The sequence below is a fragment of the Diabrotica virgifera genome, chromosome 10, assembly GCF_917563875.1.
Source record: "Diabrotica virgifera virgifera chromosome 10, PGI_DIABVI_V3a".
NCBI lineage: Eukaryota > Metazoa > Arthropoda > Insecta > Coleoptera > Chrysomelidae > Diabrotica > Diabrotica virgifera.
Window position 1 is genome coordinate 65,593,384 of NC_065452.1, and position 16,450 is coordinate 65,609,833.

At 37.0% G+C, this 16,450-nt stretch overlaps 1 protein-coding gene across 3 annotated transcripts in view; it reads right to left on the bottom strand.

Annotated features, from left to right (window-relative positions):
* LOC126878680 (ATP-dependent DNA helicase Q1-like) overlaps positions 1 to 16,450 on the bottom strand; it is a 74,922-nt gene that overhangs the window by 11,993 nt on the left and 46,479 nt on the right. For all 3 annotated transcript variants that reach the window (XM_050641534.1, XM_050641533.1, XM_050641535.1), the window contains one exon: positions 15,332 to 15,543. In XM_050641534.1, coding sequence (XP_050497491.1) covers positions 15,332 to 15,543 — 212 coding nt within the window. The remainder of the gene's footprint in view (positions 1 to 15,331; positions 15,544 to 16,450) is intronic.

A 16,450-nucleotide genomic window follows, 5' to 3' on the forward strand; every position in this document is an offset into this window, starting at 1 on the left:
TTATTATCTATTATAATAAGATAAGAGTAAGCCTCTGCCCTTACTTACTTATCCTCTTCGTTCCCACTGGAACATAGGGCATCTACTGTCATTCTCCATTTTTGTCGATCTTGTGCTTTTTCTCTAACATCTTTCCAGGTTAGGCCGACGTTTTCTGCTTCTTTAATAATTGTTTTCTTCCATGTATTTATCGGCCTCCCCTGTTTCCGTTTTCCTGGAGGTTGGAATTCCAATGCTTGTTTTGTTATGTCTGTGTCTGGTTTCTGCAGAGTATGGCGCACCCATTTCCATCTTCTCTTTCTTATTTCTTTATGTATTGGTTCTTGCTTCGTTTTTTTCCATAAGTCTGAGTTTGTAATTCTGTTGGGCCAAAATATTCTTAGAATTTTTCGTAAGCATTTATTGATGAAGGATTGAATATTTCCAGTGTTGTGTTTTGTTATTCTCCAAGTTTGTGATCCGTATAATAGTACTGCCTTTACATTGCTATTGAAGATTTTTACTTTGGTGTCCAGTTTTATCTTATTCTTCTTCTTCTTAAAGTACCGTCTCCTCAATGGAGGTTGGCTACTACAATTGCAAACTCTTCTCTGTCTTCAGCTGTTCTTATTAGCTGTTCAAAATTTAGCCCTGTCCATTGTCGGATATTTCTGAGCCACGATAGTCTTTTCCTTCCTAGTCCTCTCCTTTCCTCGATCTTTCCTTTCACTAAAGTTGAGCATATTGGTACTTATTATTTCTCAGTATGTGGCCCAGGTATGATGCTTTTCTGACTTTCACTGCGTTGAAAAGTTCTCTTGCCTTGCCCATTCTATGCAGCACTTCTTCGTTTGAGGTATGCGATGTCCACGAAATTTTAAGAATTCTCCGGTAGATCCACATTTCAAAGGCCTCTAACTTATTTATGGTTGATGTTTTAAGGGTCCATGTCTCAACTGCATAGAGAAGAGTCGACCAGACGTAGCATTTGGATAAACGTAGTCGAATTTCGAGATTTATTCGAGAATCACAAAGCAGTTTTTTTATTTTTTCGAAAGATTTTCTGGCCTGTTCTATTCTCGATCTTATTTCCAGATCAGGATTTAAGCTGATATCGATCCAACATCCCAAGTACTTAAATCTATTGACTTGTTCTAAAATTTGCCCATTTAATTGTGCAAGGTTGAGGTACGTTTTGGGTTTTTCGGATTGACATCACTTTGGTTTTTTAATGTTTATTTTCATACCAAACTGCTCACAGGTCGAGTTGGTCTTGTCGATGAGTCGTTGTAGACCCAAGTCGGAATCCGCGATCAACACCGTCTCATCTGCGTATCTGATGTTGTTGATATTTACGCCATTCACCTTGACTCCATCCTTGGAGTCCTCCAGTGCCTCTTTAAATAGAAACTCGGAGTAAAGATTAAATAGCAGAGGCGACAGAACACATCCCTGTCTAACTCCCCTCCTAATTTCTACTTCTGCGGATGTGAAACCCTCAATCCTAACTCTGGCGTTTTGGTTCCAGTACAAGTTCTTCAGTAAATTGATGTCTTTTCCATCTAAACCGACTTCTTGCAAACGTTCTAATATTAGGTCGTGTCTTACTCTATCAAATGCTTTTTCGAAGTCTGTAAAGCATATAAATATATGTTTCTGTTGGTCGTAGCATTCTTGCGCGAGAACTAGTAAATTGAAGAGGGATTCTCTCGTTCCCATGCCGGCTCTGAATCCAAACTGATCGTCTCCGATGATTGTTTCGCACTTGTCTCATTAGATTTCCATATATTAGTTAACATATATATATGCTGTCTGTGCTTTGCCAATTCGTGTCTGGATATTCTCCTCTGCTCCTCCTGTCGTGTTCAGTATACTTCCTAGGTAATTAACTCTTTCCACTGATTTCAGCTCTTTGTTTTCTATATGTATGCCCATTTCTCTCGGTGTGTTAATCTTCATTAATTCAGTTTTATTCATGTTTATCTCCATACCCACTTTTTTACCTTCTTTGGCTAATTTCTCACTTTTCTTATGCATGCTCTGTCTCTTTGCTGAAAGTAGGCATACATCATCTGCGTATTCAAGATCTTCTAATTGTTCAAAGGTATTCCAGTGTATCCCAGTTTTACCGTTGCTGCTTTTTCTCATAAGCCAGTCCATGACAATAATAAACAGAGTATGAGACAGTATACAACCCTGCTTTCTTCTTCTTCTTGTAGTGCCTATCCGTTTCGGATGTTGGCGACCATCATGGCAATCTGTACTTTGCACACTGCTGCTCTGAAAAGATTTGTAGTGGTTGTGTTGAACCACGTACGTAGATTTTTCAGCCACGAAATCCTTCGCCTTCCTGGTCCTCGCTTTCCCTCTACTTTTCCCTGTAAGACCAGTTGCAGCAGTCCATATCTTTCACTGTTCCTCATGGTGTGACCGAGGTATTCGATTTTGGCTGTTTTTATTTTGATTAACAGCTCTTTTTCTTTTTGCATTCTCAGCAAAACACCCTCATTAGTAATGTGGTCGGTATAAGATATCTTCAGGATTCGACGATAAAGCCACATCTCAAAAGCCTCCATTTTCTTGCAGGTGGCGTCTGTGAGAGTCCACGACTCAACTCCGTACAACAGTATAGGGAAGATATAACATCGTAGTAATCTGACTTTTATGGGTATCGACAAATCATGACATTTGAACAACTTTGCCATTTTTTGAAATGCAGATCTTGCTTTCTCTATCCTACATTTGATTTCTATAGAATGGTCCCAACTTTCATTGACGTTCGTACCAAGGTAGGTATATGTCTTTACTCTTTCTATTTGTTAACCATTTACACTGATTCGTCCAAATTGCTGTTTGTTCTTAGAGATAATCATACATTTTGTTTTCTTAGTGTTTAGTGAAAGTCCGTATCTCTGACTGACCCCCGCGATTCTGTTCATTAAGGCTACGGCTCCACGGGCTGGAAATTGACGCTAGCAGTAGCCGCAAAACGAACTTAAGGTTCCGCAGAACGGAATAGGAATAGCCGAACTGTACCGACTACAGGACTTGTGCGTAGTCGGTTCAGTTCGGCTATTCCTATTCCGTTCTGCGGAACCTTAAGTTCGTTTTGCGGCTACTGCTAGCGTCGATTTCCAGCCCGTGGAGCCGTAGCCTAATTCCTGTAGGGCTTCAGAACTGTCAGCGAATACCACAGTGTCGTCTGCGTATCTTATGTTATTGATACATTCTCCGTTAATTCGAATTCCGGCTTCAACATCATCCACTGCTTCTTGAAATATTTCCTCAGAGTAGATGTTAAACAGCAGGGAGGATAGTATACATCCCTGACGGACCCCACGTTTGATTTTGATATCGTCGGATTCTCCTGCCTCTGTCCGGATAGAGGATGTTTGATTCCAGTACAGATTGCTGATAATCCTTAAATCACAGGTGTTAATTCCAATATTGGTTAATATCTCCATCAGCTTGTCGTGCTTTACTGTATCGAACGCTTTATGGTAATCAATGAAACATGCATAAATATCGCAATTTACGTCTCTACATCGTTGAAATAGCACTTGTATACTAAATAGAGTCTCTCTTGTACCCACTGCATTTCGAAAACCAAACTGTGTTCGGCTGATTTTTTCTTCGCACAGTCTATATATCCTTTGGTGTATAATTTTTAGAAATAGTTTTAAAATATGGCTCATTAAGCTGACGGTTCGGAAATCACTGCAGGATACGGACTTTGTTTTCTTTGGTAAAGCAACAAACGTCGCTTAAATATATGTCGTTAAATATTTTGGTTAGACGTTGAGTACCGTCGGTGTTAAATTATAGTTTTATGAGTTCAGCATATGCATTGTCAGGTCCAGGAGCTTTGCCATCTTTTAGTTGTGATATTGCTCTTTCCACTTCATCTGATGTGATTGGTAAGTGGTCATCACATATGTAGGATGGAGGTTGTTCGGATCTAGTATCATCAAAGAGTTCCTGTATGTATTTTGTCCATATGCAGATTTCTTGATTTCTGTCTGTGATGATATTCCCCTGTTGGTCTCGCAATTTGCTAGCTGTGTTGGATTTCTGAAGACCAGCTGCTTGTTTCACCTTTTTATGCATGTTAAACGTATCATGTTTTTGCTCTAACGACTCTATCTCTTCACATTGTGATTTTAACCAATTTTCTTTGGCCTTTCTTATTTCAGTTCTTATTTGTCTCTGAATCGTGTTGTACATTATTTTGTTGTTTTTTGATTTTCTTCTTTCTTCCATAAGTTGTAGTATATTGTCGTTCATCCAACTCTTTCTCATCTCTTTCTTTTCTATTAGATGTTCTTCTCTGATGCTGTTAAAGGTTTCACATATATTTTGGAGTGATTCTTCGGCATTATATGTTTGCTCCATATTTATTAGTTTCTCTGAAAGAATCTGTGCGACTGTCTCTTTTGTTTTCTTATCTTTTAGTATTCTCATATCGCACTTTTTGTTGCTGTTATTATTTGCAACCTTCTTGAATCTAAACCTAAATTTACCAACAACAGGAACATGATCTGATGATACGTCAGCACCGGGGTAACCCTTAACCGATAGGCATCCATTACGGAATCTCTTGTTCACCATTATGTAGTCATTTGATTCCGTATTACGTTTCCTGGTTGATCTTGCGGGGAGACCCAGGTGTACAAGCGTCTTGGTGGTAGTTTGAAGAATGTGTTCAGTATTGCAAATTCTTCTTCTTCTACAAACAGTTTTAATCTGTCTCCCCTTTCATTTCTCTGTCCTAGACCAAAATCACCTATGAATTCACCGCTTCTCCCTTTACCAATTTTCGCATTGAAGTCACCCATAATAATAGTTATAATATCTTCTTTTTTAAGTCGTTTAAGTGACTTTATCAACAACTCATAGAATTGCTCTAGAACTTCTTCTGGTTTATCGCTCGTGGGGGCACACACACTTATAATATATTTAATTTGACGGGGCTAGTATTCAGTTGGATTATTATTAATCTTTCAGAAATAGGTATAACATTTGTAACATATTGACGTAATTGGGGAGACACGATTATTCCAACCCCATATATATGTTGACCATCGTCATTTCCTGAGTGGTATACCATATGGTTGTCAACAATACAAGCACCACTATTTGGCCACCTCATTTCGCTTATGCCCATTATACCGATTCCGAGTCTGGTCATTTCTTGAATGGTATTATGCATTTTTCCAGCCTGATACATTGTCTTCACATTCCAGGTACATATTTTAATACTCAACTCTGCTGTTCTTAGAGACACTTTTCCAGATCTGTCACAGGGGTTTCGCTGGGTTACGACCTGGGAGGCCCTGTGGTCTAAAGGTGGATCACCTCCCCTGCCGAATCTTGGCTTCCGTATTCCATGATTAGTAACTATTTCCACTTTAGTTGGATTTGCCATGATAGCTTTACTAGAGATGTCATCAGGGACCTTTAATGCAGTGGTTTCTCGTTGCCTTCTGCATTCTGATGCCGTTGACAACTTTCTTGGTTCTTCCGCCTCTGAGACCAGTTTCCCAGTCTCAGGACAACAGAGTGCCCTTCCATTTACCAGCTCGTCCGGCCGAAGCCGTTGGCTAGTAAATGGTGGATTGCTTATCCCGGCAAACACTCGGACGTCAGAGCCTCGTTAGTTGTCTAGCAGGATGTACCAGATGACCATGATCTAGATCACCATACGAGCAGGTGAGGTTGACATTTGAACAGGAGAGGCTATATCTTACGCATCACTATCCCTTAACATCCCTGCAACAACCCTGCTTTACACCGCTGTTAATGTCGATTGGTTCTGTTAAATTCCCGTCGTGTAATACTTTTGCTGTGGTGTTTTCATAAAACAACTTCATCATTCTTAAGAATTTGTCCGGTATCCCATAACTCTCTACTATTTCCCACAATTTTTCTCTATGTAGGATATCGAACGCCTTTCTAAAGTCAATGAAGTTTAGATATAGTTTACTTTGCCATTCCACTGACTGCTCGATGATCATTCTGAGAGTGCAGATCTGGCCTATACATGACTTATTTGCTCGGAAGCCAGCTTGATTTGGTCTTAATTTTTGGTCTATTTTATTTTTCATTCTATTAAGCATGATACGGGTCATTATTTTGGTCGCAACACATAAGAGGGTTATAGGTCTCCAGTTCTCGCACTTTGAGGTGTCACCTTTTTTCGGAATAGTGATTATAATGCTTTCTGTCCATCCTTTGGGAATTTTCTCTTGACTCCATATATTTTCAAATAGTTTATACAGTAAATGTATCATTTTTTCAGTGTTTACTTTAAACAGCTCACCTACAATATCATCTGGACCTGCTGCCTTTCCCTTTTTGAGTTGTTTTATACTCTCTGTTATTTCCTCTCGGCTGAAGTTGGAGACATCAATATCTAACGGTTCCGGGTTTTCTTCTTTCTCAATATTTTCTAATGAATTCACATTGTGGTTAAACAAGTCAGTGAAATACTCCATCCATCGTCTTGCTATATCTTTTTCTGCTGTTAGTATTTGATTATCTTTATCTCTAATATCTGTGTTATGTGGTGTCCATTTCCTGGCGAGTTTCTTTGTGTTTTCATAAAGTTTCCTCATATCATTAGTTGCTGCAGCTTGTTCGGCTTCTGTTGCTAACTTATCGTAGTATGTTCTTTTGTCTTTTCTTGAACTCTTCAAAACTTCAATGTCTTTTCTCTTGTATTCCTCTTTTAGTTCGTTTTTTCTATCTTCCTTTGTTGTTAATATTTTCTGTTTAATTTCTCTTCTTTGTACAATCTTGTCCCAAGTATCCTTTGAAATCCATGGTTTATTGTTCCTGAGTTTTTTGCCAAGGACGTATTCGGCTGTATCTTTGATAGCTGTTTTTAAGTTTGTCCAGGATTCTTCCATATTTTCGTTAACTACTTCTTTTCTTCCTACATTGTTGTCGAATTCATCCTGGTATCTTTTTCTTGTTTCTTCATTGTCAAGCCATTGCGTGTTGTATCTGATCCTATTGTTATCCTTGTGCTTCTTTTTGGCAGTTAGTCTGATTTTCAGTTTTGCTCGTACTAGTGTGTGGTCTGTTGATGCATCTGCTCCCCTCTGCGATCTTACATCTAATAATGAGCTTCTCCATCTTTTTGCTATACCAATATGATCGATCTGATTTTGTGTCTTTCCGTCAGGGGATGTCCATGTTGTTTTGTGTATTCTCTTATGGGAGAAAATATATATAGTTGTGTTCTGAAATCTTGTATTGAATCGTGCATAGATTATTCTACCTGATATTCCTTCCCATTCTAGTAACGCGTCAGTAGCTTCTCTATCTAGCATAAATCCTACACCACTCTCATAGTTTGATTCGTTTCCTTCTTTGCCAGAGTACAAAATCGTTTCTCCAGAGCTTAATTTATATTTACCTTTTTCCTCCCATTTTATTTCACTTAGCCCTAGGATATGGATTTTGTATCTCTTAACTTCACTTGCTATTTGCAATGCTCTTGTTATATCTCTCTCATCGTGCGGACATTCCAACATCCTATATATTTTGTTTTCCTCGTATCCATTTTTCTCGTGTCCATTTTTCTCGCTGTGTTCATCGTTTTATCCGACCTGTTTCCGAGGCCAACAGTAGATGTTTCTTTAGCGATTGTGTTCTTTACGTGGTAGGGTTGCTAGCCCTACGCACAACCCTCCTCCTTTTTCAGCCGGGCTTGGGACCGTCCTAGGCGGAGTTAGCCTCTTCCATAATGCCTCAGAATGATTTATGGAGTACCGAATTACAAAATCTTTTCTGTCTCTTTGACACAAGTACAATCCCATTTGATTTTAGATTTATTTACATCAATTCCGTGACTGAGGTGAATAAGCACATAAGTCAATAATTCGGAATTTTTTTCATCAAAATATGTAGGGGATTTGTAATACTACCATCGGCTCCAAGAACTTAAGTCTTCTATGCATTTTTACGTCAGTTATTGCGAAGTGTGCATAATAACTATATTGAGAAATACCGATTTTAGTTGTGAATAAACGCTTAAGTCGACTTATGTGAAAAGAGCCAGCCGGAGTTCGTTGTCTCTTGTCGTCTCGTCGCTGACTTATGTTACTAGGCGCGTTTACTTGCAGAAAACAACTTAACTTTTTAAAAGAAAAGACCATTTCAACCTCTGGCATTACGCCGAGCTAAATGCAAAACAAAAATATTTTTACCACGCATGAGAAAAAATCGCAGAGGCCACGTACAGTCGATCCAGACCAAGAAAAATTTCGCCTAAAAACCTACAAATATACTTTACGAATAAAATGTAGCCATATTTCTGTTTGCCTTAAGTGATTTCTGGTGACTTCCAATGAAACGTACAACTTCATAACAGTTATCGCTTATAAAAAAGCATCACCTGAGAAAGCAAAGACTGATTCTGCCCAAGGAAAGAATATTCCACCAAACAAGTGGTCTGAAGAAAAATTAGAAGCGAGTAAGCATATTTTGAGTTTCCCGAGTTACGAAAGCCACTACTCACGCTCCCAAACAAGCAATATATTCCCTTAAGAAATATACCAAAACCCTGTGTCGTATCCATATTATAGATCTGAATTTCATAAATTAACTGTCATTTAAAAATCCTCAAGCTGATACCTGCCATAAATGCGAGAAGTTGCTAAATTCTACTGAAATGCAGCGATGGAGCAGAGAAAGTATATTTGCAACAATAGGAAAGGAAAATCACACGATCTCTGCGGAACCTCACATATCAGAATAAAAAGCAAGGCAAGCTGTTAGCTCAAAGGTTACAGGAATGAAATGTTTTACTTTTGACCTCCAGCAATGTCTAGCACCACCTTTATTAAAGTCTTTAGTCGCTTTTTACAAGTGACAGCTATGGGCATTCAACCTCACTGTAATAAATGAAAATGGAAAGTAAAAACATTGTATGTATTTAACTAGTTTTGATGAGAATATGAGAAAAAAACCGGTCCTGGCAAGAAGGTAACAAACACGGTGTGATAGCAGCTCCTGACAAAAGATAGTTTTTAATAATACAACTAAAAATTTTAAACTTGGAAACATTTTAATAGTGAAATCATAAGTGCAGTGCATCAGTGGACGAAAAGGCAGTAAAAACTGTAAGTCATTTGCATGCCTATTCTTATTATATTATAAATTACTAAAATCTAAAGCTAAACAAAGCTTGACTATCATCATTTTCCATAAACTTTTTGCTAATTAAATTAGGAGATAAGGAACTAGAAACAGATATTTAACAGAGCTCTTGGTAATTGAACAATTAAAACTTAATTATACGAGACAGAGGCGGCATCAGAAAATTTTAAAGAAAATAAAAACAAATATTTTCACTAAAGATAAGGAAATTTCCTAAACGAAGGGAGTAGATTAACGGGTATATAGAAGGGCAGCTTAGGTAACTGGTCGGGGGGTGGACTGAGTAGCTTCTCGGCGGGTTCTCTGAGACGCCCAATAATTGCCCAAGATCTGCAAGGAATTTCTCGAGAAAACCATGAGCTCAAACGACTATACAGATGAACAGAACAATAAAAGACCGGCTGAAAACTTCGAGATATTTCAAAACAGTAAGAAAACGCATCGAACATCCACCATTACAAGTGATGAAAAACTCGAGAAAATATTATATCTGATGCAAGAGATGAAAACAGAAATAAAAGATGAGATGAAATTAATAAGAGAAGACCAACAATCATATGCAATGGAAATGAAAAAGTTAAAAGAAGAGAACGAGGAACTCAGAAAAGAAAATAAAGATATAAAAGCAGAATTAACACAAATAAAACAGAATATGGAATGGATCGATAAAGAAAAAAGGAAAAATAATATTGTCATAACCGGCCTGAATATTGATACAAGAAACCAAGCAGACCTCAAAATAGCCATGCAGAACTTTTTAAAAACCAATCTACAGCTAGAAATAAACGTCAGAACTGTAATAAAAATAGGAGAATCTCACTATCTCATCCAATTATATAATGGTGAAGACAAGCGAACAGTCATGGAAAACAAATATAAACTAAAAAACATAAGAAATCAAAAAATCTTCCTAAACAATGACATGACGAAACAAGAGAGGAAAATACAAAAACAGCTCCGAGAATTTGCTAAAGACGAAAAAGAAAAGGGAAAAGAAGTAAAAATAGGATACAATAAAGTTACAATAAACGGGGAGGAGTGGAGATGGAATAGAGTAAACGAAAAAATTGAGAAATCTGCTCCAAAAAACTAAGGAAACAACAAACGAGCGGTAGTAAAGACGATGACGACAACGCAAAGACAACGGAATGGAATTCGGATAAAGAAAAAAAAGAAAAACATACAGAAGGAGAGGATAATCAACAAGAAAATGGACAAAAGAAAAAGGTCATTGAAAAAACAGCTAGCATGATTGATGTGGAAATGAAACAAGACACAAAAACTAGAATAAACGAAAATAACAACTTGAAAATTGGTACATGGAATTTAACATCCCTTAGAGGAAAGGAATGCGAATTAGTGCAAGAAATGCAAGAATTTAAAATGCAAATAATAGGTATTAGCGAAACAAAGAAATGTGGAAGAGGAAAAGAAAAAATATCAGAAAATTACACCATATATTACTCCGGGGTAGACAAAGAACTTAGAGCGAAAGAAGGAGTAGGCATATTAGTCACAGAGACAATAGAAAAAAGAATATCAGATTTCAAACCTATATCCTCGAGAATCATGTATATAAAAATAGAAATGGAAGAGGAATGGTACATAGTGCAAATATATGCACCAACAGAAGGAACGGAAGAAGAAAAAATGGAAGATTTCTACAATGAACTACAGAATACCCTAGATGAGATACGAGAAAAATGTGAAAGAATAGTGTTAATGGGAGATTGGAATGCAAGGATAGGAAAAGATGAAAACAAAGGACTTGGGTGCATGGGAAGACATGGTGAAGAGATCCTAAACAGAAATGGAATTAAAATGATCAGATTCTGCCAGACAAACGACCTATTAATAGGAAACTCGTTTACACAGCAATTACTACAAGATAAATATACATTTGTAGCAGAAGGCAGAGAAGCAAAAAGCATAATAGATTACGTAGTCTACACCCAAGAAATGAAACAAAATATAAAACAAGTCTGGACAGAACAGAGAGCAGAGATCGGAACTGATCACAGACTGGTAATGGCAGAGATGACATGGCGAAAACCGGTACAACAAGAACAGATAGAATACAGCAGAATAGCAATAAAAAAGCTAAAAGATGAACAAAAGAAAAGGAGATACCAAGAAGAAACTGATAAGGAGTTCAAAATGGAGGAGAGAAAGAAAATAGAAATGGATATGGAGGAAAAATGGGAAAAATTTAAAGAAGTAATAATAAATAAGGCAGAAGAGATATGCGGAAATCTAACAGTCGGAAAGTTAAAGAAAAAGACGGAATGGTGGAATGCAGATATACAGGAAGGAGTGAGGAAAAAGAAAAAGGCATGGAAAAAATACAATCGCACAAGAGAGGATCAAGATAAAAAAGAATACCAAAAACACAGAAACATAGTGAAAGAACTAATAAGAAAGGGAAAAAAAGAGAGTTGGAAGAAGTTTGGTGAATCCCTAAACCAAAATTACAGAGACAACAACAGATGCTTCTGGAATAAAGTAAGGAGTCTAAGAGGAAAGAAAAGAAAAGAACTCAGAGGGGTAAAAGACAAACACAACAAACTAAAGACAAATACAACAGAAATACTAGAGGTGTGGAGAGAATATTATGAAGAGAAATATATGGGCGAGGAAAGTGAAGAAATAGAGACAGAGGGAACCATAGAACAGACAGCAGAGGACGAAAACCAAATGGAAGAAATAAGTACAGAAGAATTGGAAGAAGCGATAAGTAGAATAAAAATAGGAAAAGCGAGCGGAGCAGATAAAATTGATCCCGAAATGATAAAATGGATAGGGAAAGAAGGAAAGAAGTGGTTGCTGGAAATAATGAGAGAAGCATGGAGAACAAACAAAATGCCGAAAGAGTGGGAAGAAAACTTACTGATCCCAATTCACAAGAAAGGAGAAGAATCCAACTGTGGAAACTATAGAGATATATGCCTCTCATCAGCAGTGTTCAAGCTATATACGAGAATAATAGAAAGCAGATTAAGAACAGAGGTAGAAGAAAAACTTGAAGACGAACAAACAGCATTCAGAGCCCAAAGACAAACAGTTGACAACATAAGCATACTACGAAATATAATAGAAAAAAATAATGATCGGGGAACAAACATATATATAACCTTCATAGACCTTAAAGCAGCGTTCGACTCAGTAGACCGTAAAGTATTGTGGAATACTATGGAGGAGCTGGGAATACCGAGGAAACTATTAGAGATAATTAAAAGTACGTACAGTAGAGTGGTGGGAAAAGTACAAATGGGAGGTAGCAGATCACTAGAATTTAGGATGAACAAGGGAATAAAACAGGGAGATAGCCTAAGCCCACTCCTATTCGTCATAATTATGGATCAATTATTTAAAAATGTGAAAATAAGGACTAATCAATTAAAAACAATAATAGGCTACACACACCTAACACCAGTTATGATAGAAGGATTACTGTATGCGGACGACGTCGTTCTCATAGCAGACAACCCGAGAAAGATGCAACGACTAATTGATGTATGGACTGAGAAAATAGAGAAAATGAAATTAGAAATAAACATCAGCAAATGCAAGACGATGAAAATAGGTCAGCAGGAGCACGAGATTGGAGGTGAAACACGAGTGTTCTGTAGAGGACAAGAATTGGAGAGGGTGACGGCCTACGAGTACCTGGGAACGATAATATCAAATGACGGAAAGCTAGACCTAGAAATTGCAAATAGGACAAAGAAAGCTACGAAAATATACTATGCGATTAATAATACGATACTGGGAAAACGGGAAATCAGCCAGGAAACAAAAATACATGTATATAATACAATCACAGCACCAACTCTTCTATATGCAAGCGAGACATGGGTCACAAATAAGAGACATGAAAGTGCCATAAATGCAGCAGAAATGAAGCATCTGAGAAAAATAGCTGGAAAGACGAAGATGGACAGGGAAAGGAACGAAAACATCAGAAACGTGCTAAGCCAGGAACCAATAGAAAAAAAAAATTGAAAAAAGAAAACTGAATTGGTTTGGACATATAACTAGGATGAACGAGAACAGACTAGTAAAGAAGGTGACAGATGCCAAAAGACAGGGGAAAAGAAGAAGGGGCAGACCTAGAAAGGGGTGGATGGAGCAAATCGAGGAAATCGGGACAAAGAGAGGGAAAACAGTGCAACAGATGAAGGAAATGGCAGGAGACCGGAAGGCGTGGAAGAAATGGGTAAAAGATGGATATGTGATACCAAAGTCCGACGCTCTTATAGGGCATAAGGACAACGAGAAGAAGAAGAAGAAGAAGAAGAGAAATACCGATTTTAGTTGTGAATAAACGCTTAAGTCGACTTATGTGAAAAGAGCCAGCCGGAGTTCGTTGTCTCTTGTCGTCTCGTCGCTGACTTATGTTACTAGGCGCGTTTACTTGCAGAAAACAACTCAACTTTTTAAAAGAAAAGACCATTTCAACCTCTGGCATTACGCCGAGCTAAATGCAAAACAAAAATATTTTTACCACGCATGAGAAAAAATCGCAGAGGCCACGTACAGTCGATCCAGACCAAGAAAAATTTCGCCTAAAAACCTACAAATATACTTTACGAATAAAATGTAGCCATATTTCTGTTTGCCTTAAGTGATTTCTGGTGACTTCCAATGAAACGTACAACTTCATAACAGTTATCGCTTATAAAAAAGCATCACCTGAGAAAGCAAAGACTGATTCTGCCCAAGGAAAGAATATTCCACCAAACAAGTGGTCTGAAGAAAAATTAGAAGCGAGTAAGCATATTTTGAGTTTCCCGAGTTACGAAAGCCACTACTCACGCTCCCAAACAAGCAATATATTCCCTTAAGAAATATACCAAAACCCTGTGTCGTATCCATATTATAGATCTGAATTTCATAAATTAACTGTCATTTAAAAATCCTCAAGCTGATACCTGCCATAAATGCGAGAAGTTGCTAAATTCTACTGAAATGCAGCGATGGAGCAGAGAAAGTATATTTGCAACAATAGGAAAGGAAAATCACACGATCTCTGCGGAACCTCACATATCAGAATAAAAAGCAAGGCAAGCTGTTAGCTCAAAGGTTACAGGAATGAAATGTTTTACTTTTGACCTCCAGCAATGTCTAGCACCACCTTTATTAAAGTCTTTAGTCGCTTTTTACAAGTGACAGCTATGGGCATTCAACCTCACTGTAATAAATGAAAATGGAAAGTAAAAACATTGTATGTATTTAACTAGTTTTGATGAGAAATAAGCCAATTTTACTAAAATAATGATTTTATTAACGTTTCGACGTCCAAATCGGATGCCATTGTCAAAATACGAAAAATATTTTTTTGTATTTTGACAACGGCATCCGATTTAATAATAAAATCATCTTTTTAGTATAATTGTGGCTTATTTCCCATCAAAACTAGTTACTTACAAAAATGTCACAAGAAAATAGCTTCAGAACAACATTAACATTTTATGTGGCACGAATGTACTGCAAAACGAGGGGCCAATGATGTTGGACCATGTTTGTATAAATAATTTGTATAGCATTATTGTCTCCTGAGCTTACACATGTTGTGTTTATTATTCAGATACGTGTGAAGGCTAAAATAAAGGCATAAAGGTACCTTATGTAATAATATTATTTTCATAACCCTTTTTTGTAAGTGCAATAACACATAAGTCATGGACAAACTTAGTATCAATGACGTAAGTCACGTATTTCATTTTTTACATATTTCATTGGTGGTGGAAAATTTAGAGAATATTCTGTATTAGTATGAGACATTTACATGGAATAATTATAAAAATAACAATTAAAACCAAATAAAGTGAATAACATGTAATTGTGGGCAATAAAACGAAATTAGAGGTACCCGGCGAATTTTAAAACGCTTCTACTGCAAAACTAAGCAAAATGACTTATGTGCTTTCTCACCACGGTCAAAGAATTTACGCCGTTATTATTCAAAACTAAGAATTGGCGCAATGATATGAAATTATTGAAATTTCGAGGACAATTTATTCATGTAAATTTTATTTCATTTGAGTGACAATTTATTTTCCATAAGATGTGTGCGGTGTCCTTTAGAAAATAAAATGTTCTAAAATGCAGATTAACTGCATTATGATGTACTTCTCAAAAATGACTAGCAAAAGTAATATTAACTTCAAAAATAACCTATACATACCTCGTAATATAGATTGGGTCTATTAAAAGGTGCAGTAATTATGACTGCATCTTCTAAAGATAACATTTGTTGTATATCTAGTAAAACAGTCATAGTGGCTGTAGCTGTCAAACCCAAAAGAGGAACGTTTGGAAACATATCTTTAAAAAAACCCAACTGGTTATAATCTGGACGAAAATCATGACCCCAAGTAGAACAGCAGTGTACTTCATCTAAAATAGATCAAATTTTAAAGTCACCAAGATATATTTTTTAAAAAGATGTTTAAAGTGGGCAATTGCATAGTTTCCTTTTTTGGATGCTGTCTGTTATAAATCAGTTGTATTACGACTAATTGGCTTATTGTACATCTTCCATTTATTCCTGATAACAAGTGTAGAATAAAACCCTGTACCAGCTGGTACAGAACTACCAGTTTGTCTAGTGAATAGGTACCATAAGACAGAAGTCATCCATTCAGTAGCACTTCTTTAATTTATGTTATATCCTGATTTCTCTCAGTCTATAATATTCCAATCTCGCTTTTCCCCTTATAATGATGGTCTAAGGGGAAACCCTACTCTACGCTATAGAGGCCATTAACTGTATCCCTCTATTATAGTTCTTATAGTACTAAATGTTCCCTTTATCTTTATACAATGAAACCATTACACTCTCACTCCATGCATTGGGCATCCTTTCTTTATCATATATCCTATTCATCATTTGCCACAAAATATTAACTCCTGCCTCTCCTAGAGCTTTCCAAACTTCCAGTGCCTTAAGGTACTACTCTCTTACCATTTTTCTTCCTATTTAACGTACTCATGCCATCTCAGCTTTAATTCAACATCAGTTCTTAACATTTTTCGCTATCCTTCCAGCCGACGAAAATTCAATTATAGCATCTAACATCCTACAGGAACAACTGAATGAAATCTAGACGTGGTCAAACAAGTGGAGAATTAAAATGGATGAAACAAAATCAGTCCAAGTGACTTTTACCTTGAGAAGAGACCAGTGTCTCCCAGTTTCACTCAACAATATCCAACTTCCTCAATCCTCTAGCACCAAATACCTAGGAATACATCTTGTCAACATACAACAAATTGACCTAAGAATGAAAGATCTAAATTGGCT